The 23167-nt window shown below is 39.3% G+C and overlaps 1 protein-coding gene across 2 annotated transcripts in view; it reads left to right on the top strand.

Moving 5' to 3' along the window:
• MOXD1 (monooxygenase DBH like 1) overlaps window positions 1-23167 on the top strand; it is a 97458-nt gene that overhangs the window by 60782 nt on the left and 13509 nt on the right. The window contains exons 5-10 of one of the 2 annotated variants that reach the window (XM_027551571.1): window positions 11172-11351; window positions 11636-11738; window positions 13172-13338; window positions 14409-14600; window positions 16104-16163; window positions 20917-21059. In XM_027551571.1, the coding sequence (XP_027407372.1) occupies window positions 11172-11351; window positions 11636-11738; window positions 13172-13338; window positions 14409-14600; window positions 16104-16163; window positions 20917-21059 (845 nt within the window). The remainder of the gene's footprint in view (window positions 1-11171; window positions 11352-11635; window positions 11739-13171; window positions 13339-14408; window positions 14601-16103; window positions 16164-20916; window positions 21060-23167) is intronic. The other variant, XM_027551572.1, reaches the window with a different exon arrangement.

The following is a 23167-nucleotide window of genomic DNA, read 5'->3' as shown; positions in this document are numbered from 1 at the left end:
GACGTGATCTCGGTGGAGCAGACACTGCCACCTACTACCCTGCCGATAAAGAGGCCAGTGCATCAGTCATTGTGGTCGTGAGGAGCACCGACTCACAGTCCAGGCCATCAGAAGTTAAACAGGGCTTTGACACCTGGGCAAGTTTCTTAATTTATATGTGTTTTACTTTCCATTTATAGAAAATGTGATAATTCTATTACCTAAGCTCATTATGTTGTTTTGAGGATTAAATGAATATAATGTTTATATGTCTAGTCCAACCTAGACAGCATATTAAAAACATAGACATTACTTTGCCAACAAAGGTCCATCTAGTCAAAGACATGGTTTTCCAGTAGTCATGTCTGGATGTGAGAGTTGGACCATAAAGAAGGCTGAGCACCGAAGAACTGATGCTTTTTAACTGTGGTATTGAAGAAGACTCTTGAGAGTCCCTTGGACTGCAAGAAGATCATACCAGTCAATCCTAAAGGAAATCAGTCCTGAATATTCCTTTGAAGGACTAATGCTGAAATTGAAACTCAAATACTTTGGCTACCTGATGCAAAGAACTGACTCCTTAGAAAAGACCCTGATGCTGGGAAAGATTGAAGTCAGGAGGAGAAAGGGATGACAGAGGATGAGATGGTTGGATGGCATCACTGACTCAATGGACATGAATTGAGCAAGCTTCAGGAGTTAGTGATGGACAGGGAAGCCTGGTGTGCTGCAGTCCATAGGGTTGCAAAGAGTAGGACATGACTGAGCGACTTAACTGAACTGAGTCTCTATATAAACATGAATCTTAGAGCCTGATAAAAAGTAAGCACTAGTGTGATGTGACCTGCTCAAAGTCCTGTCACACAGCAAGACACAGTTAATGGCACAGCCAGGAAATGAACTTGGTCTCCAAACCTCCAGGTCATTCAACTACTCTTTACTGGCCATATAGCAAATTTATAAATTAAATAAAAATTTAAATAAATTAAATTTAAATTTATAAAATTAATTTTATAGTTAATTTAAATTTTCTTAGAGTAGCTTGGTGGTCTCTAGTTTATTAAAAATTTCAATTAACAAAAAATTAATATATAACTATAGGTCATGAATAGTCTGTTAAGAATTCAAAGAACAATATATACACTATGTTGTGTTATAAACGCTCTTAAAGGTAATTTTATATCTTTTTTTTATCATTATTGAACTGTTTGGCAAAGGTACCTAGTTAATTCACATGCAGAAGTAAATGACTAAGAATCACAATGTTTAACATTTCTCAAGGATACTTGCATATTCACCAAGTAAAACAGGCTTAATGTTTAATATTAAGTGCCTTGGAATTTCAGGAATCAATAAGCAAGGGATAGAGATACTTATGTGTGTTAGAGGGGTAGATTTCTCTCCCCATATTGTCTTTCAAGGGCATTTTATTGAAGTAACTTTGTTATTACCTTCAGTTCAATTCAGTTCAGTTTAGTCACTCAGTCGTGTCCGACTCTTTGTGACCCCATGAATTGCAGCATGCCAGGCCTCCCTGTCCATCACCAACTCCCAGAGTTCACTCAAACTCAGGTCCATCAAATCGGTGATGCCATCCAGCCATCTCATCCTCTGTCGTCCCCTTCTCCTCCTGCCCCCAATCCCTCCCAGCATCAGAGTCTTTTCCAATGAGTCAACTCTTCGCATGAGGTGGCCAAAGTACTGGAGTTTCAGCTTTAGCATCATTCCTTCCAAAGAACACCCAGGGCTGATATCCTTTAGAATGGACTGGTTGGATCTCCATGCAGTCCAAGGGACTCTTGCACTCAGCTTTCTTCATAGTCCAACTCTCACATCCATACATGACTACTGGAAAAACCATAGCCTTGACTAGATGGACCTTTGCTGGCAAAGTAATGTCTCTGCTTTTGAATATGCTATCTAGGTTGGTCATAACTTTCCTTCCAAGGAGTAAGTGTCTTTTAATTTCATGGCTACAATCACCATCTGCAGTAATTTTACACAGATCCAATTATGAGTAATAATTAAAATAAAAGAGTAAAACAAAAGCAAAGTAGTTTTATGTGGCAAATTTCCTAAGAGAAAAAGAGATGTTTTCAGATAGTACTACATAAATGCACATGCATATTGATAAATTGATGATATATGGTTAACAGTGTGATTGTTAATTGGTGGCTTCCCCAGTGGCTCAGCAATAAAGAATCCACCTGCAACGCAGGAGCCGCAGGAGTCATGGGTTTGATCCCCGGGTTGGGAAGATCACCTGGAGGAGGACATAGCAACACACGTCAGTATTCTTGCCTGGAGAATCCCATGGACAGAGGAGCCCGGTGGGCTATAGTCCATAGGGTCACAAAGAGTTGGACACAACTGAAGCAAGTTAGCAGGCACATGATTATTAATCAGGACTCTTGGTTGCAAGTAACAGAAACCCAACCTGAACTAGCTTAAGAAATAGAAAGGAATGTACTGACTCATGAATTAAGAGGAAAGGTTGAATAAATAAGCCACAGGATGGTAGAGACAAAGCTGGTTTCAGGAACAGAGTTAAGTATTCAAACCCTACCAAGACTGTCTTATCTTTGGCACTTTTCTATGTGCTGTTATTGTATCTCACCACATGCTGGCTTCTTCCACAGTCTCCACCTTCTAGTAGACAATGAGTTCTTTTTTCATAGTTTGAAAATCCAAAAAAATGATTGATGTGTTAGGCACCGGCCCCTGAACTAGTCAATTGTGGCTGGCAGGGCATGGTCCCACCTGAAGACGGTAGTTCCTTTGAGAATTCAAGATTTCAGTAGGGGATGAATTATTTCCCAGTGGTGTCTCTCCCTCAATTTTCCCCTTTTCTTCATTTCTTCTATTCATCTCCATCTGATTTGAACATGATTTCCTGGGCTTTAGTTGCCAAGTCCATTCAAGCTGTGGCCCCTTGATAACACATCAACAAGTCGGGTTTTGCTTTGAACCCTGAACTATTTCAGGCTGGATTACCTGTGGGACAATGATATCGTTCTCTTGCTCAATTTGGTTGCCTCTTAAAAGTCAGATATATTGTCATTCTCAAAGAGCTCTGCCCAGCGAGGATGGAGATAAGAAGGGAGAAAGGGAGACAAATAGTCATATGACTTTATAATTATCTGCATTGCTAGTTCTGGCTGAAATGTTCTCATAGGCTGCATCACTTTATCAACCAGATGCCCTTTGGCTAACCTTTGTCAGAGATGGTTTGCCTGCTTTACATGGACAGCAACCTATGCCTCGGGTGGGTACATAGAATGGGATGCCAGGGACAAGAACAGGCAAGAACAGTGATGAGGATTTACAAAATTTCCAGCTCATTACAGATTCCACCCATCACCTCTTTCCTTTTGTTTTAATTTTTAATTTATTGAACTGCAAGTTGGCTTTGGAGAGCTGTGTTCCACACATGTTTTAACAAGTCACATCTTAAATGGGAAGACATAGAAGAATAAATAATGGAAAATTGCTCTTAAGAGCTCTAATAACCTCCTGTTTTTCTCACTGATCTCAGTATTCCTAGACCAGTCAAGAAGGGCATTTTATCTCCCCCTTTTTTTAACCCTTCTAAAATAAAATCAAAAGCAAGATGCACATATATTTGGCTATAGATAATGAATCTTTTTTTTATTTTTTACATTTTTAAATTTTGAAATCATTTTAGACTTACAAAAAATAGTTGTAAAAATAGTAGATTTTCCTAAATGGTAATATCTTATCTTCCTTAGTTTGATTATCAAAACCAGGAAATTACCCTTGAGACAATATTATTAAATCACCCATGTGCAGGCCAAGTTGCTTCACTCATGTCCAGCTCTTTGCAATCCAGTGGACTGTAACCTGCCAGCCTCCTCTGTTCATGAGATTCTCCAGTCAAGAATACTGAAGTGGGCTTCCATGCCCTCCTCCAGAGGATCTTCCTGACCCAGGGATTGATACCACATCTCTTGCATCTTCTGCATTGGCAGGCAGGTTCTTTACCACTAATGCCACCTGGGAAGCCCCCAACTAACCTACAGACCTATTCACATAAGAGGAAATGATGTATATTTGTGATAAGTTCATGTCACAAACCAGTGCAGAGACAACCATGACCTAGCTACAAATGCACACATCTGAAAATTGTTAGTTTTTTATTTAAAAATTGAGATGGGGGCTGTACTAGATTCCTAGAGCTTCCACAATAAATGACCACAAGCTGGGTGGGTAACTTGAAACAGCAGAAAGTTACTCTCTCAGAGCTCTGGAAGTCAGAAGTCCAAAATCAAGGTGTTGGCAGGGCCATGCTTTCTCAGAAGGCTCTAGCAGAGAAGCCTTCCTTGGTCCTTCCAGTTTCTTATGCTTTCTGGGGTTACTTGGTTTCTGGCAACTTGACTCCCATCTCTGCCTCTGTCTTCAGATGGCCATCTTCTCTTTGTGTATCTGAGTCTGAATCTTCTCTCTCTTCTCTAAAGACACTAGTCATTGGATTTAGGACCCATCCTCAGCCAGTGCAAACTCATCTTAACTAATTACAGGTGCAAAGACCATATTTTCAAATAATGTTACATTCTGAGGTTCTAGGTGGATGTGAATTTTGCAGGAACACTGCTTAACCCAGTACAGGGGAATTAAGCAAAAAATAATTTTATTTTGCAAGCGTTAGTATTGAGGTCATTGGTATTTGAAAGCTAAGAAAACATGGTTACACTCAGGTTACCTTTTTTAAAATTAATTATTCATTTATTTTTGGCTGTGCTGGGTCCTCATTGCCGCACATGGGCTTTCTCTAGTTGTGGTGTGTGGGCTTCTCACTGAGGTGGCTTCTCTTGTTACAGAGAGTGGATCAGGGATTGAACCTGGGTCACCTGCATTGGCAGGCAGATTCTTAATCACTGGACCACCAGGGAAGTTCCTAGGTTACCTTTTAAAGGTAGCACTCACTAGACTTGGTGACTGCATCTCTGGGAGATGGTGGAGGAAGTGGGATGTAGCCTAGGTCACTGGAGTTGAGAAGATCAGGAAATTAGGAGGCAATGCGTTTGATGACTCAGCCTCCTTAATGTTGGCTTCATTTCCATTCAATGAGTAGCTATTAAGCAGTCAGTGTGTTACAAGGACTTTGCTTTGACCTGGCTAAAGAGAGTAAGAGAAGATGGGTTCATGAGGAACGGTATAAGGGCTTTTTGATGCTCAGGAACATAAAACAACAGTCAATAACACTGCTTTATAGTCAGTTTTAACTTTCGCCTTGATCTTGGCTATGCTTAGCAGCTGTCGTTTTTTCTCCTTTTTATTGCTAAGTCTTCTCAAGAATACCCCAAAGTTCCATTTTCTTGAACTAACTGAAGGGACTGTTTTAATCTTTAAAATCCTTCAGGTTAAAGACTTCCCTCTCTTTTTATCTGTGTTTTGGTTCCTGGGCTGTTTTTTAGTTTGCACATAGGCTAACAGATAACCCACAGCTGCTAGACCATCCTTGCTTGGCTTGTTGCATATGACGGTGCGTGTACAGGCCTACCATCTGTTCTAGGTCTGTCAATTTCACTTATGTACAAGAACACAGTGATCAATGACATAGTTTAATATTCGGTGTCATTGCCACCTACTTCCATAGGCACTTTTAAATTATATTTTTTAAAATTTATTTCTTCTGCCAAACTCATACTCAGCTTAAAAGCAAAATTCACTTAAATGTTCATTGCAGTCTCAGAAATACCAATTTATTTATATTTGTGTGCCTTATCTGGCCATGACCTTCTGTGGCAATTTTTATCACTGCAATATTTTTTTGAATAGAGGAAACTTTGGGGATTCCCATTTTGATTGTGATGATAATGTGACATCTGTGAAGTAGGAATCAAAATAAGAGAGTGCTTCCCCTTATAGTAGTGATAGACAAATAAGCATTACAGCCTTGTTTGTCTCAAAAATTTTTAAATACAGAAGTATAGAAGTCCACCATTGATTCAAATCGGGCGGTGATGCCAAAGGAAAACTCTTTCCCGTGGACTGTTACCAGGACACAAGAAAGAGCAGTGCTGAATGCTTGTGTTCTGCCACCAAGCAGCATGAGTCATGGAGCTCTGTGCGCTTCGGTCTCCTTCCTCAGATGGTGCTCGCCTGTCTCTGCCTCACTCTTCCTTGGTGTAAAGAAGGATATCACAGCAGGTGATAAAACACAAGTGCTGTGACTGCTTCAAATGTTTGTGGAATGGTCATGGCAGCAGAAGATAATATGCAGTGGTCATTTGGTGGGTGATTGGTAGCCATGAGCTGGCAGCACTAGGCTTTGTAAGCATGACAGGAAGCTTTGTGGGAAATTCTACCCCATACCGGGTGCCATGAGCCAATGGCCCTGTCCTGCATCAAGCTGTTCACATTCCCTGGAACTTGGACTCCGTGCTAAGTGGGTATTTCCTGTCCAGAGGGATATTATTGGTGTCTCACTTAATTATCCCCCATGGTCAACTCAAAATTCTCTATCAAGAAGTTCTCCTCTTTTCAAGAGTTTGATAGCTCATATTTTTTCTGGCGGCCTCTTGGCTCACGTGGTAAAGAATCTTCCTGCAATGCAGGAGACCTGGGTTCTGTCACTGGGTTGGGAAGATCTCCTGGAGAAAGAAATGGCAACCCACTCCAATATTCTTGCCTGGGGAATCCCATGGACAGAAAAGCCTGGCGAGCCGCAGTCCATGGGGTCACAAAGAGTCGGACACGACTGAGCGACCAACATTTCAACACTTTATTCAGTAGTTATCCTTACATATTATTCTCAGGCACTTCTCTTTCTTTGTCTCTCAATCTTACAACAGGAAACAAAAACAAAAACAAAACATCTTTTTTCTAAGGACTTTGCCTCTTCCAAGGCTTCTTATATTTCCCAATGAACAGTACCTGGGTTTGCATGCAGTAAGTTTCCTTGTTGCTTTGTGGGTGTATTTTTCCTAGGAAATCCTCATTTTCTAGGCTGTACTATCAATTTGTAACCTGGGGGATTGGATTGCAATTTAATTCTCCTTGAAGCCTTCACTGGGTTTCCAGGTGAGACCTTGTTATTTGCCCTCCCACAAAGGCCATAGTCTGTCTCCTCTCCCTAGAGACCAGGGCATGTGGACAGGGTAGCAAAAGAAGGCAGGAGACTCCCCAGGCATGAGGCTCCCTCCCAGTGTGGCGCTGCTCCCTTGATGGCAGCATTGTATGGGGATTTTCAGTAGTGGCTCCCGAAGCACTTCCTGGGGCTGGCTCCCTGGTGTCATCACCCTCTTGCTGACAACTGTCGGCAACTTGACTATGTGAAACCTTTCATCCACCCACTCACTGGCAGCAACTTCCAAAGTTGTTGGTGATCTCCAACCTATTTTCCTTCAATATTATGTGTTGCAATTCAAAGAGTACTAACTTAAGGGGTCAGACCAGCCTAGTTTCAAATCCCCATCTACCACTTCCTAGCCATGATTGGATTTGCTGCAGAATCCTCCGAGTCTCAGTTTTCTCCTCTGTCAAATGGAAACAGTAACATTTACCTAATAGATTTGTTATAAATAGTAAGTGAAATATGTGAACTGACTCAATAGTGGCTGGTAGGTAGGAGAAGCTAAATAAAAGACAGATGTTACTATTGTCGTTCCTATAGTGCTTTGTGAGCTTGGCAACTTGGTGTTGGTTTCAGCACTGGCTTTGTATATAAAAAAGCACTTATTCTTTTAAAATTAATTATATTGGAGTTGCTTTACAATGTTGTGTTGGTTTCTGCTATACAGCAAAGTGAATCAGCCATGTGTGTACATATATCCCCTCTTTTTTGGATTTCCTTCCCGTTTTGTTCACCACAGAGCACTGAGTACAGTTTCTTGAGCTATACAGTAGGTTTTCATTAGTTATCTATTTTATGCATAAAAGTCACTTACTCTTAAAAGTTTTTTTTTTTATTTTAAGAATTTTTAAAGTTATTTGAAGCTCCTTTAAGCACCATCCAGCCTCACATAATCTGCCCCCTTGCTCTCTAGTGCCCTCTTGTGGTGCCTCAGTGAAAGCCACTAGTTTCTGCAGCAGCCTTGCTGTGTGCTGTGCTTAGTCACTCAAGTGTGTCCCACTCTGCAACCTGAAGGACTATAGACCACCAGGCTCCTCTGTCCATGGGATTCTCCAGGCAAGAATACTGGAGTGGATTGCCATGCCCTCCTCTAGGGAATTTTCCCAATGAAGGGATCAAACCCAGGTCTTCCACATTGCAAGTGGATTATTTACCTTCTGAACCACTAGGGAAGCCCAGGGTAGCTGCCCTGGGAGAAGCCGATCCTCATTTGCCCTTAGGGGCTCCTATCCAGAACCTAGCTAGTAGAGCTCAGTACAGCCTACAGGGTTTGGCTTGAACTTAAAGAAAAGAAAGTGAAGTCGCTTGGTCGGGTCCGACTCTTGGAGATCCATGGACTGTAGCCCACCAGGCTCCTCTGTCCATGGAATTTTTCAGGCAAGAGTACTGGAGTGATATTCCATTTCCTTCTCCAGGGGATCTTCCTAACCCAGGGATTGAACCTGGGTCTCCCAAATTGCAGACAGACACTTTACCATCTGAGCCACCATGAAAACCCCTAGGCACATAGCAAAATCCTCACATGTGCCTGAATATTTAACTAAAGACATATTAGCAGTTCCCTGTCCCCCTTGGAGTACTGATGCACCCAAATAAGTATCAGTTCAGTTCAGTCGCTCAGTCATGTCTGACTCTTTGCAACCCCATGAATCGCAGCACGCCAGGCCTCCCTGTCCATCACCAACTCCCGGGTCCATCGAGTCGGTGATGCCATCCAGCCATCTCATCCTCTGTTGTCCCCTTCTCCTCCTGGCCCTAATCCCTCCCAGCATCAGGGTCTTTTCCAATGAGTCAACTCTTCGCATGAGGTGGCCAAAAAAGCGCCTTCCCTGTTGGCTCAGTGGTAAAGAATCTGCCTGTCAAATTCAGGAGCTGCTGGAGACATGGGTTTGATCATCGGATTGGGAAGAACACCTGGAAGAGGAAATGGCAACTCTCCCCAGCATTCTTGCCTGGAGAATCCCATGGACAGAGGAGCCTGGCAGGCTACAGTCCTTGGGGTTGCAAAGACTCAGACACGACCAAGCATACATGCACACACACACAAATCAAATTTGACATGGAGACTATAATCTCAGAAAATCCTGGGCTGCCCTTCTGTGTAATTGTTATACCATGTGTGAACAGTAACTGTCATTTTGAAGCAAAATAGAAAACAGTTTCTGTCTTCAGGGTATACAGTCCTCTAGAGATGAGTGCAAGCACAGCCATGTGCAAGGTCATTTTCTGTGAATGTGATGTTAAAAATGTACTTGTGGGTTAGGCATAGCAGGGCTCACTATTCCACACAAAACAAAAGCTGGATTTAAAAATTCAGACCGCCTGGCTGCCCATTCAAATCTCTACCTAATGCCTACTGCTTCTCTCTTTGGCTGCCTTGACCTTTCCTATTAAAAAAGTAAGAATGAATGAGAGACTATATAGAAAATCAAAATGGCAAGACTTAGGAGGAAATAGCTGAAAAGACTTCATCTTTTTATGCCCCACGACTTCACTTTCACTTTTCACTTTCATGCATTGGAGAAGGAAATGGCAACCCATTCCAGTGTTCTTGCCTGGAGAATCCCAGGGACAGCGGAGCTTGGTGGGCTGCTGTCTATGGGGTCGCACAGAGTCAGACACGACTGAAGTGACTTAGCAGCAGCAGCAGCAGCAGCAAAGCAAGGTTTTTAAATGAATTGTTTGCATTTGAGTAGTTAGGGCTAAAAGCACAAGGATGGATGAGCTCTAAGACAGCAAACTCTTGAAAACACACAAAGGATCACTTTGTCAGATGAACAGAAGGCTCTACGAACCTTGTAACCAGTGGCCACCCCTATAGTCCAGCTAAGCCAAGTACGGGATTTGTCTACCTTCTCTGGCAGTAAGGCTTTTTGAGGTGTTAGAATGTGCTTAGCTCATTCCGGTTTCCTGGACAGTGTTCTGAAGGGAACTTACAGAAAGGACAGTCGAATGAACATAGTCACCTTACTCATGCTTTCAGGACCAACATCACCACTCATTCTGTTTTCAGCAGTTTCCAGTCTCCTTCTAATTTGAATCACTACACATCACATCACTACAATGACTTTTTCTCTCCTAAATTCTAATGGTAAAATTCTTATTAGAATTTGATTTTAATCACTAAAATAAAAGTGTCCTTTATTGAGCCTTCCTTTGTGCCTAGTACTATGCTCTGCACCATATAGATGATAGATAGAAAGATAGGTATTACTACCTCCAGTGCATGTGTGCTAAGTTGCTTCAGTTGCATCTGACTCTTTGCGATCCTGTGGACTGTAGCCTGGCCAGGCTTCTCTGTCCATGGGATTCTCCAGGCAAGAATACTGGAGTGGGTTGCCATGCCCTCCTCCAGGAGATCTTCCCAACCCAGGGATCGAACCTGCGTCTCTTAAGTCTCCTGCATTGGCAGGCAGGTTCTTTACCACTTGTGCCACGTGGGAAGCCCCAATACCTCCAGTAGGGATGGGCAAAGATAACATTTTAAGGGAGACTGAAGGAGTTTATGCCTGTGTGATTTTTTTTTCCTCTGTGAGAGGGAGACAGAGAGATGGAGAGATAGAGAGTGCCAGGCAAATTAAAGCCTGGAAGAGAGCAAGCAGGTTTTGAAACAGCTGCTACACAGAATGTTAAGGGAAACAACAAGTTTAAAAAGCAAACAACACATTAGTAAAGTCCTTCCCAGGTGGTAAAGAATCCACGTGCAGTACAGGAGATGTGGGTTCAATCCCTAGGTCAGGAAGATCCCCTGGAGAAGGAAATGACAACCCATTCCAGTATTCTTGCCTGGAAAATCCCATTGACAGAGGAACCTGGAGGGCTACAGTCCATGGAGTCACAAAAGAGTTGGATTCGACTCAGTGACAACAACAACGATTCTTAGAGAAGTGAATGGTTATTGCATCTTTGCTCTTGCCATCATCATCATCAGTCATCATCTCCAGAATAAATTATGCTTCAACCACACAACAGTTACACAATTGAAAAAACTATTCCTTTGAAAAACCGATGATCATTTATGCTAGTTTCATGCCTATCAGAGGGTGTTGAAGGGTGTTTATTGATTGCATCGTCCCTCTCACCTGTGCTTGCTTAGGTTGAGCCCGTGATTCAGAAAGGCCACGAGAGTCTGGTCCATCACATCCTGCTCTATCAGTGCAGCAGCAACTTCAGTGACAGCGTGCTGGACGACGGGCACGAGTGTTACCACCCTAACATGCCCGATGCCTTCCTCACCTGTGAGACCGTCATTTTCGCCTGGGCCATTGGTGGAGAGGTGGGACCACCGATTACTGAGATGTAACAAAGTAAACTGATCACTTTTCCCCCTACGATTCTAACACTTCTAAGTAAAACTCGATGTACGCTTTTTGATATGAGGGTGGGTTATTTTTCTTTCCACAGGAAATCATTCTTTCCTTAAGCCATTTTATTTGATCAACTATAGATTAATACAGTTGTAGAATGTTGAAATATCATTGAGAGTGTTTGGTTTTTGAATGGAGTAGAGCTCGGAGGGACTTTCACAGAACACTGTGTCATGGAATTTTGCTCTTTTAGGGTTTTTCCTATCCACCTCATGTTGGATTATCCCTTGGCACTCCGTTAGATCCTCATTATGTGCTCCTGGAAGTCCATTATGACAATCCAACATATAAGGAAGGTGAGTATTTTTGTATACATTCTACCTATGATTTTTAAAAGTTTTGTAACTTTTCCCTTTATTTTAACAGAGTTAAACAGACTTCAAATAAAATAGCATTTAATGTTGTAAAAAAGAAATTAACCTATACATTTGTCATCCAAATTAGGATACCTTTTAGAGTAGAAAAGGGCACTATAAACAATTACACTAGGACAGCAGTCATTGGCCAGCAATGAGCCAGGCAAATGGGCACATGTGGTCACTAATCTTAAAAAGCCATTTGGACATAACTTACCAGAAAGTAGAAATATAGACTTTTCCCTTTACGGTGTAAATTAGTCTGAAATACATGGTGCTTATGAAACATTTTCTGTCTAAAAGCACATATGAAAAACTACCATTCATCACACTAGAAAATATTAAGCATTTTGCTGTGTTGACAACTGCAGTTGACACTGGTGTAATATGTTGAAATGAAGAGGGGCAAGTATTTAAACCTGAATTTACTATGTAATATCCCAATGCCAAAAACTTAAAGGATTCCATATGAAATTATCAATAAAAGAAATTCAAGGTTATGATTTTACACTGATTTGTGCAATTTTTCAGAAAATACTGAGCACCAAGGATGTGCTGGATCTGTGCTTAATGACATAATGTCCTCACCTTCAGGGATATTATAGTGTAGCGGGAAAGGCAAACAATAAAATAATCACAACAATTAATACAAAATTATTTATATGCTAATTGATCCAATGGGTCAGTGTACAGGTAGGTAAGTCACTGTTGCAGAAATGAGTCAATTAATTTCCAAGTGGAATGGATTTATGAAGTGTTTGGGGCCTATACTCTCCCTCCTTATGATAACTGTGTCACAGCAAGAGGAGTACCTTATCTTTCCTCCCCACCAGAGCTGTTGTTATGCTGTTCACATCATAGATTCTTAATAATTGTTTGTTGATTATATGACTGATGAATTATTAAAAGACTGGTGATAAACTATAAAGAAAGTTAATTATTAATATTTTTCTCCATCATCACATGGTTTCTAGACCCAGTGGTTTTCACCTCTATGTAAATGTTACTGAGCTTCACCTCAAAACAGTATCAAATAAAACTTCCATTGAGTTACTATATATTCTAATGAATGACTTAGAATTTTTATTTCTGTCTTCATGTTAGATAATTGTGGAATATATCATTAGATAATACAAACGTGTCTCCCATGGTACACTGTGTAAGTTTTTTTTGTGAATCTGGATGTTGCCTTTCATTAATCTTTGCTTGTATTCCTTTCCTTTGTGAGAGTTTAAGGAAAATCATAAAATAAATGATATTTATTTATAAATAAAATATATATAAAAATAAACCTATATCAGCTGAATATGGAAAACTTTTTCAAGTACTCAAGCTCACTTTTAATTTTTCTTGTCTAAATGCTCTTGTTCCAGGCTTAATAGATAATTCTGGATTGAGATTATTTTATACGGCAGATATAAGGAAATACGATGCTGGGGTGATTGAGGCTGGCCTCTGGGTAAGCCTCTTTCACACCATCCCTCCAGGCCTGCCCGACTTCCGGTCTGAGGGTCACTGCACCCTGGAATGCCTGGAAGAGGTATGGTGTGCCTGGGTCTGTGAGCTGCTCTTCCTAGATTAATCTATGCTCGTAGAAACTGTGTTTGGAAAATTCCAAGTTTATTACTAATCTTTTTCTTGTTGTCATGCTATGAAATGATTGTTTACAATTTTAGCGAGACCTTTATTGCTTTTTAAAATCCTGAAGGCTGCAGGAGTAGAATTTTGGTGTTTTCCTTCCTTTCCCTTCCTTTGTTTGTTTCATATTGGACACTTCATTTTATCTTTTACGGTTTCAGCCTTTGTGTAGTCCCCTTTTGCTTTCTCAACTTTATTTTTTATTCATATTTGTTTTTTCCATGATTTATTTTCATTTTTTCTCATTTTCTCTGATTTATAGCTACTGACCCTTCTTTAACCAAATAGCAAAAATAACTAATATAAAATACATATTGGATAAGAGAAAACTATATATAAGTATTTTATAATGGCTGCTTCATTCATAGTTCTTTTTTTCTTGAATGAAAGTATTTCAACATGGATCGTATTCTTTATAAATCATAGGATATTGTGGTTGTAGACAGTATGGAAGAATGGTAGAATGGAAAGGTTATGCTCTTCTGAATTATTTAGACTATTTAGACCATGAATTAAATTGCCATGACATCATTCTCTAGCTGTAGGACTGTGAGCAGTTCATTTAATTTAATTCTCCCAGTTCAATTTTCTTATCTGGAAAAGTGGGAGTAGACTCTCCCTTTAAGAGTTTCAATTTTCAAGCTACCAAAATACTGGATTCTTTTTGCCAGAAGCTGTAACTGTTTGCTCACTTCCTAAAAGAAGAAAAAAGAAAGATAAGAAAAAAGAAAGATAGAAGTGATCAGTTGGTCCTCAGCAAGCATTAGTTCTTCTTCTTTCCTCCCAGCCAGTATCGCTTCACAAAGATTGGAATAAGTCAGGAAAAATCCAAATTATAAATGTCTGGCAGCTCATGTGTTGACTTAAATTGTGTTAGCTTTTCTTCTCAGTTGTCCCTCCAAGTCTGTTTTAAGGTGAACTGTTTGCACTTGTTTGGACACCTAATCAGGGCTCCCCCTGTATCTCCCGTAGGCTTTGGAAGCTGAAAAGCCAAGTGGCATCCATGTTTTTGCTGTTCTGCTCCACGCTCACCTGGCAGGCAGAGGCATCAGGCTGCGTCATTTTCGCAAAGGGGAGGAGATGAGATTACTCGCTTACGATGATGATTTTGACTTCAATTTCCAGGAGTTTCAGTACCTAAAAGAAGAACAAACAATCTTACCAGTATGAATGTTTTTATTCTTTATCACTGAATGTCATCAAAATCCTGAAGCATATACCTGCTAAGAATTAGCCAGGTTTTTCCTGGTGTAATGAATTGCTCATCCTATCCATAGCTTCAAAGCCACCCACCATGGCTGTTGCATAACCCTCACGGAATGTGTTTGATCTGTTTTCCAAAATTGAAACTTGTTTTTCTTACTATTCCCAGGGGCAACTCAAGTCGTTGATTTCAAAGGAAATAAAACTTAGGTTTTGTGCTCTAAGCACCATTTTTCTAGACTCCCCAGTTAGTAATCCCTTGGCTTGCAGTTCTGGTAATGGTAAGATCAGAAGTTTTGAAAGTTCCATTGCAATAAAAGTAAATATAAGATCACTTTTTCTTTTGACTAAGATATTAGGACTTAGCTAATTATATTACTGTGTGTAACCCGGCTGGCAACCATACTTGAAGTTCTGATGAAACAACACAGAAAGGAATCTTGTGCCTTCCAATGATGAACAATTTAAAAATTTTATGATGCTTCATTTTGTCAAATTTTTTGACATTGAGCTCAATAGTTATACAAGTTCCTACCCTACTTTTCTTCTTAAGAGTCAGATATTTGTACTATTTATGAAATGAGAATAATAGCAATATCTTTTCTACATGCAGTAATTCTCTGGTATACTCTGGGAGTAGAAGGATGAAGTTTGAGTGATCTCAAGATTCTTAAGGACTACACTCCGTTTTATGGTGTTGTCTGGTGTTGGGGCTCTCTAACCAGCTTTTTTTGGGTTGTCTCAGAGTTCCTCAACTGATATGTCATGAGAGGATATAAATGTTGAAATACTGATTCCTCCCTCTGAATATCCAGGCAGCGAGGACAAATCTGAGGGCCATTACCCAGAGCTTGCTGCTTCTGGTCTGTAACTAGCCTGTCCACTTACCTGACCTGGAGCCATAAAAAATTAGTTTATTTATGTGCAGTACTGTTCAAAAGGTTGAAAAGTACTGGAAAAAATAAGTTACTAGTAATTTGCCTCACAAGTCTGTTTTACGAAAATAAATACCTGATTAAGGACCTTTAAAGTAAATAATGTAAATAAGAAGATAATCACAGTAACTAGTATCTGTGGCCAACACTTAAGAAGTGTTTAATCTGTACTTAGAACTAAATGTGTGTTCTGTCATTTAATTTCCTCACAACAGCTGTGTGAGATAAGTGCTATTTTTATCATTATTTTTTAGATGAACAAATTGTGCCCAGATGATTCATTTCCTTACCTAAGGTCATGCAGCTAGAACATTGTGGAGTCTGGCCTGAACAAAGAGAGCCTTATTTGTTTGTTTGCTTGCTTATTATGCTAGCAAACCTAGAATTTAATAGATCAAAAGTCTACTCTTGAGTCAAATTACTTAATGCATGCATTCATATAGCAGATTAAACTGTTGGCCTACAGATGTGTTAGATAAATAAAACAGCATGAAACTCCAATCTGAAAGCTTCCACTTTTATGTTTTAGGGAGATAATCTAATTACTGAGTGTCGGTACAACACAAAAGATAGAGCCCGGATGACTTGGGTAAGAAGAATTTCATTATTAAAATTTATTTGTGGAGGGGGAGAAATAAACTTTGATTTTAGAACAGAAAAAAAGAAAAAGCATTCCTACTTGGAAGCAAAATTCCTGACTGTCTTGAACATGAAACATCGTAAAAGTGAAATCAGAGCCGTTTTAAGATTTTATCAGATTAACTAATGATACTATGGTAATATTTGCAGTGCAATTTATTGACTCTTTCATGAAAAGCTATCCTTATTCTTTTAGTTTTTCCTCACCGAATATTATTAATAAAAGACCTGTGGTTACTAATGACCATGCACATGAGTCTGGACTTAGATGAATCAAAACTTCAAAAAGAAATGAATTCCATGACCTTAGGGCTTCTGACCCAAAGAGAAATCTGGTTCCAGCAGATTTACTGGGGAGTTCTGCCAAACATTCAAGAAATAAATCTCTCATGTCTTCCTCAGTCTCTTCCAGGGAACACACAAAAAAGGGGGAAACACTTTCTACCAACTCATTTTATGAAGTTAGGATAATCTTAGTACTGAAACTTGACATGGGCAGTACAAGAAAGGTCAACAAGACGCACCAGTTGGAAGTCACTTGGACAATGTATTGACAAACCAAATCTCTCATTATATAAAAATGAAAGTTAGGACTGATTTGGGTATAACTAAGTAATGTAAAATTGGTTTGAATTAGAAAATACATTAATGCCATTATACATTAAGAGATTGAAGGAAAAAGACTTATGAATTATTTCAATCAGGGCAGAAAAAGCACTCATAAAATTTGTCAGTCATGGGGGTAAAAAAGGACATTTATCAAACTAAGAATAAGAGAGAATTTCCTTAACCAGCTAAAGATTAGCTGTGAAAAATCTGTAGAAAATATCAAGCTAAATGAAAGGCTAGAAGTATTCTTTAAAATCAGGAAGAAAACAAGGATATTTATTATCACTGGTTTTATTCACTATCATAGTAGAAAAGAAATAAAATGAAATATGAAGATCAGAAAGGAAGAAGCAAAGAAGTAAAACACATTATTCACAGATATTGTCATTTTCCACATCAAAAACCTCCCCCAAATTGATATACCTAAAGTTAATTATATTTTAGTATGCAGTAAACTATCTGAAGAAACTGTAATTTAAGACTATAAATTCTATAGAAATAAAATAACATTAGATGTGTTTGATCTCTGTGAAGAAAATTATTAGTTTTTAAGACATTAAAGGTCACCTAAGAGATTGAGAGGCTGTGTTCATGGATAGAAGGCTCAGGAAAAAAAAAAAAACAACACAAAGATAATCCTTCTTTATAAATTGGTTTATAAATTTGATGTAATTCATAAAGCTTTTATTATTTGGGGTTTTGCTGTCTAACCAAGAAACCTTCCCTTAGCCAAAGCTTTTCTCCTATTTAAAAAAATTTTTCTAAGAATATTGCAGCTTTTTTTACATAGAGCAAGTTAATTGTAAAATCTACATAGAAGAGCAAAGGGTTAAGACTTGGCAAGACTCTACTAAAAGAATAAGATGAGAAACAAATTACTAGGTATGAAAACTTACTTTCAAGCTATGGTGATATAGTGTGGTTTGAGTCCAGAGTTAGAACACTGGAATGGAATAGAGATTCTGGAAACAGACCTACAAACCCCCTGTATGGAAACTTGATTTAGGATAGAAATTGGCATTCAGGTAAGTGAGAGAGGATGGACTTTTCACTAAAGAATTCCTGGTACAATTGCCAGATGGCAAAAATAAAATTACATCTTTATCTACTACAATTCACACATAAAAATAATTTCCAGGTAAATTAAATATTAAAATGTGAAGAATAAAATTTTTAAAACCATTAGGAGAAATATATATATATATATATATAAACAAATGTATATTATATATATATAACTTTATGACTTTGGAGTAGGTAGGAACTTCTCAAAATATGAAAAGTACAAACTAAATTAGGAGATTGATGAGTTTGTCTACTTTAACACTTTTGGTCACTTAAAAACACTATTAGGTGAAAAGATAAGTTTTAAACTGAAAAAAAAATTTGCAACACATAAAGCATTAGTATAATTTAATTTTTTAAATTTAATTTAATTATAATTAAAAATAATTAATAAAAAGCATAACATTTAAAATAAATTCTATAGATCCACAAGACAAGCATAAGACAAACATACAATAGAAAAAGAGCAAGTGTGTCCTTCACTGGACGTTGCTGTTGATGTCAGGGAATGACTCACTTAAAGTCATACTCTCTTCAGTGGGGCAGCCAGCAACCAATGACTGGTTGATGCGAGAACACAAAAGCTTGATTCCCTTCCTACAATTTGATGTAACTCTGAGTAACCATCCAAGCTCAAAGGTAGATTAAATAGATTTACTGAGATGTCAGTTGCAGCCTCATTTGTAGATCAGCTTCTCCTTTTACCCAACCCTTTATCAAGTGCAAGGCATGATGTTTTGCAATTTGTAAAATCATTGCATATTAGCCACTATACTACATTAATGTATAGCTATAAACACTACTGGCACCCTACTCCAGTACTCTTGCCTGGAAAATCCCATGGACGGAGGAGCCTGGTAGGCTGCAGTCCATAGGGTCGCTAAGAGTCAGACATGACGAGCGACTTCCCTTTCACTTTTCATTTTCATGTACTGGAGAAGGAAATGGCAACCCACTCCAGTGTTCTTGCCTGGAGAATCCCAGGGACGGGGGAGCCTGGTGGGCTGCCGTCTATGGGGTCGCACAGAGTCGGACACGACTGAAGCGACTTAGCAGCAGCAGCAGCATGAACACTACTTGGAGAAGGAAATGGCAACCCACTCCAGTACTCTTGCCTGGAAAATCCCATGGATGGAGAAGCCTGGTGGGCTATAGTTCATGGGGTCACAAAGAGTCAGACACGACTGAATGACTTTGCTTTACATTTTTTACTTTTTATGAACACTACTACTATGTTTTCCATCTTCACTTTTGAAGGATAGAGGATTTGCTGGATACAGAGTTCTTGAATAATTTCTTTTTTCTGGAGCACTTGAATATGTAATTCCAATATCTTTTTGTTACTTCCATCATTTATGATAAAATGTCAGTTGTCCATTGTATTATTGTTCCCTGTATGCAATATATCATTTTGCCTTGCCGCTTTCAAGATTTTCTTTTTGTCTTTGGCTTTCAGCAATATGACTATAAAGTGTCTAGGTATGACTTGCTTCATAATTGTCTTTGGCATTTGTTGAGCTTCTTGGGTCTGTAAGTTAATGTTTTTCACTAAATTTGGGAGAATTCCCACCATTTTTTTCAAATAGTTTTTCCTACTCTTTTTTCCTCTTCCTTCTCATTCAGGGCCTTCGGTTGCATGAAGTGAAAGTGAAAGTCGCTCAGTCCTGTCTGACTGTTTGTGACCCCATGGACCATACAGTCCATGGAGTTCTCCAGGCCAGAATACTGGAGTGGGTAGCCTTTCCCATCTCCAGGGGATCTTCCCAACCCAAGGATCAAATCCAGGTTTCCCGCATTGCAGGCGGATTCTTTACCATCTGAGCCACAAGGGAAGCCCAAGAATACTGGAGTGGGTAGCCTATCCCTTCTCCAGCATATCTTACCATCCCAGGAATCAAACCAGGGTCTCCTGCATTGCAGGTGGAGTCTTTACCAACTGAGCTATCGGGGAAGCCCATTTTGGTTGCATACATGGAATATTTAATATTGTCTTACAGCTCTCTTGGGTTGTTTTTTTACTCACTTTAGTCTTTCTCTCTTTGTTCTTTGAGTTGGGAGATTTCTAGAGATCAGTCTTCAAGTTCATTGCTTCCTTCCTCTGCCATCTAAAGTTGCTGTTGAGCTCATCCTGTGAACTTTTAATTTAGTTACAGTATCTTTCAAATCTAGACTTTCTATTTGGTTCTTTTTTTGTGTTTTCCTTTCTCTGATGTTATTCCTTATTTGTTCACTCATTTTTAGCTTATTTATCTTTATTTTTTTTTAATTTTATTTTATTTTTAAACTTTACATAATTGTATTAGTTTTGCCAAATATCAAAATGAATCCATCACAGGTATACATGTGCTCCCCTATTTATCTTTAATTGAACATCTTTATTTAGCTATTTAAACATGTGTATGTCTGTTTTTAAGTCTTTGCTAAATCCAGCTTCCATATCCTTCACAATAAATTTCTGCTTCTGAATACAGGTCATAGTTTCCTGTTTCTTTTCATGTTTAATAACTTTTGGTTGAAAATTGGACATTGTAGATAATATATGGTAAGCAACTCCAGATTCTGTTCTTCAGAGGATCTTTGATCTTTTTTAATTGGTCCACTATTTACATTTAGATTCAAAGTGTGTAATCTGTTTCCCCTGTGGTGTGCAGATGCTGATATTTATGACAACAAGATTATAGAAAATTCAATGCAATCAGGCAAAGATTCCAGCACACTGACTGACTGGTATCATGTTGCTGAACATCCTCAGAAACGTTCACTATAGTGAGAAGTTTACACCATAAACAGAACTTTGAGGAGATTATTAGGTTATTTAAGAAAGATAACTTTTAAAGAGTTGGAAATAATTAATTTTAAAAGTGCTACTATCTTTTTGAAAACCAAATTGTCATTTAGGTGATTATTTTTCAGCTTTAAGATGGGTTACATTTCAATATTGGAAGAAACTGTGTAACATTTGTGGTTTGTGTGCTGTATTAGAGTTGGTGGAACATATACTTTTTTAAGTAAAATATCTCCATTTTCAGGGAGGATTAAGCACCAGGAATGAAATGTGTCTCTCATACCTTCTTTATTACCCAAGAATTAATCTTACTCGATGTGCAAGTATCCCAGACATCATGGAGCAACTTCAGTTCATTGGTGTTAAGGAGATCTACAGGCCAGTCACGTAAGTAGTAAATGGATTTCATGATGGGGTATGGGTGGGCTTTATTTTCATTTTAGATTCATCACCATGTTATGGGATTCCTTTATGTGCTGTTCTATTTGATTATTTTCAGCTGAGGCGTCCAGGTGACCATCTTGTTTGATATGTCCAAGGTCTTTCAGACTACTCATAGGTTCTCTAGTTTTCTAGGAAGACCTGAAGGATTCAGCATGTAATTATATTCATGGGTCCATGGGGTCGCACAGAGTCAGACATAACTGAGCGACTTCACTTTCACTTTCAACACATATTATAGTGAGACTATAAAAAATGAACCAAAGGAAAAAATACATGAGGCAAAATCCACAGGAAACCAGGTACAAGTTTCCAAGGCAAGCTTTCAAGAAACCCCTTCCAGTGGAGTCTCACAGAATGTGCTTAATTCTACCAGCAGCAAATTATGACAACACAGATGAAGTGTTGTCAATTGGAGAAGCTCATTAGAGACTCAGAATTCAGAGTTTTTATTGGGGGCTGGTCACATAGGTGCTTTCTGCTTGGAAAATACCAAAATTCCAGACTCCCAGAAGGAAAGCAAGTATTCAACATAAGCAGCATCATTTATACAGACAGTCTAGGTATGGTAAATTATGCTTATCATTTAGAGAAAGTTCTATGTTAGTAGAGAAAATTGTTTGCTATTGTTTGCTATTTAAGTTCCCTGATGTCAGCCTTCCAAGCAGGTGTTCCTAGGATGTCAGTCTCAGGCTTGCTGTGTTAATTCTTTCTTCACAGTTGTATATGATAGGAATGACTTATGGCAAAATAATAAACAAGATAAATATTATTCTTGCTCCCTTGAGATTGTATATTAGAGAGGGTAAGAAGTAATAAGCAAATATACATATAAGATTTCAGATATTGAAAGATGTTATGAAAATAATTGAGACAATGAAGGAAGTGTGTTGTTGTTCTCAGCTGGGTGGTTAGAGCTTATCTAGGGAGCTGTCTTAGTCCCTTTTGTTTTAACTACCACAGATAGGGTAGCTTATAAACAATAGAAATTTGTCTCTCACTGTTCTGGAGGTTGAGAAGTCCAAGGTCAAGGTTCTGGCAGATTCAGTGCCTGCTGAGGACCCAGCCAGCCATCTTTTCACAGTGATCTCCCGTGGCAGAAAGCTCAGGGGAGCTTTCTCAAGCTGCTTCTATAAGGACACTAATCCCATTTATGAGGACAGACTGTTCCAAAAGACCCACCTCCTAATAACATCACCTTGGGTGTTAGGATTTCAACACGTGAGTTTGTGGGGCGGGGCGGGGACACAAATATTCAGTCTATATCAGAAGGTGATGTTTGAACAGAGACCTAAGTGTTGAGGAGCCAGTCATGGAAAGATCTGCAAGTATACTCTGCAGAGAGAATGAGGCCAGCATGTTCAAAGAACAGCAAGAAGGTGAGTTTGGCTGAAGCAGAGGGAGATATGGTGGGCAATAAGTGGAAGGTCTAAGAGCGAGGGGGACCAGACAGTGTAGGACTTTATAGGCAACAGAAGGACTCTGGGTTTTAAATGCAAAGAGAAGCTCTTACAGGGTATGGTGCATGTGTGCTAGTTGTTTGGTCATGTCCAACTCTGCAACCTCATGGACTGTAGCCCACCAGGCTTTTCTATCCATGGAATTTTCCAGACAAGAGTACTGGAGTGGGTTGCCATTTCCTACTCCAGGGAATCTCCCCAACCCAGGGACTGAATCTGAATCTCTTTTGTCTCCTACATTGGCAGGCAGATTCTTTACCTTTGTACCACCTGGGAAGCCTTCTTATAGGATCAGTTCAGTTGCTCAGTCATGTCCAGCTGTTTGCGACCCCATGCACAGCAGCATGCCAGGCTTTCCTGTTCATCACCAACTCCTGGAGCTTGCTCAAACTCATGTCCATCAAGTCAGTGATACCATCCAACCATCTCATCCTCTGTCATCCCCTTCTCCTCCTGCCTTCAATCTCTCCCAGCATCAGGGTCTTTTCCAATGAGTCAGTTCTTTGCTTCAAGTGGCCAAAGTATTGGAGCTTCAGCTTCAGTATCAGTCCTTCCAATGAATATTCAGGACTGATTTCCTTTTGGATCGACTGG

This window comes from Bos indicus x Bos taurus, chromosome 9 (genome assembly GCF_003369695.1).
Source record: "Bos indicus x Bos taurus breed Angus x Brahman F1 hybrid chromosome 9, Bos_hybrid_MaternalHap_v2.0, whole genome shotgun sequence".
Classification (NCBI taxonomy): Eukaryota; Metazoa; Chordata; class Mammalia; order Artiodactyla; family Bovidae; genus Bos; species Bos indicus x Bos taurus.
The sequence above is the reverse complement of the archived record's forward strand: the minus strand, read 5'-3'. Positions and strand labels throughout refer to the sequence as shown.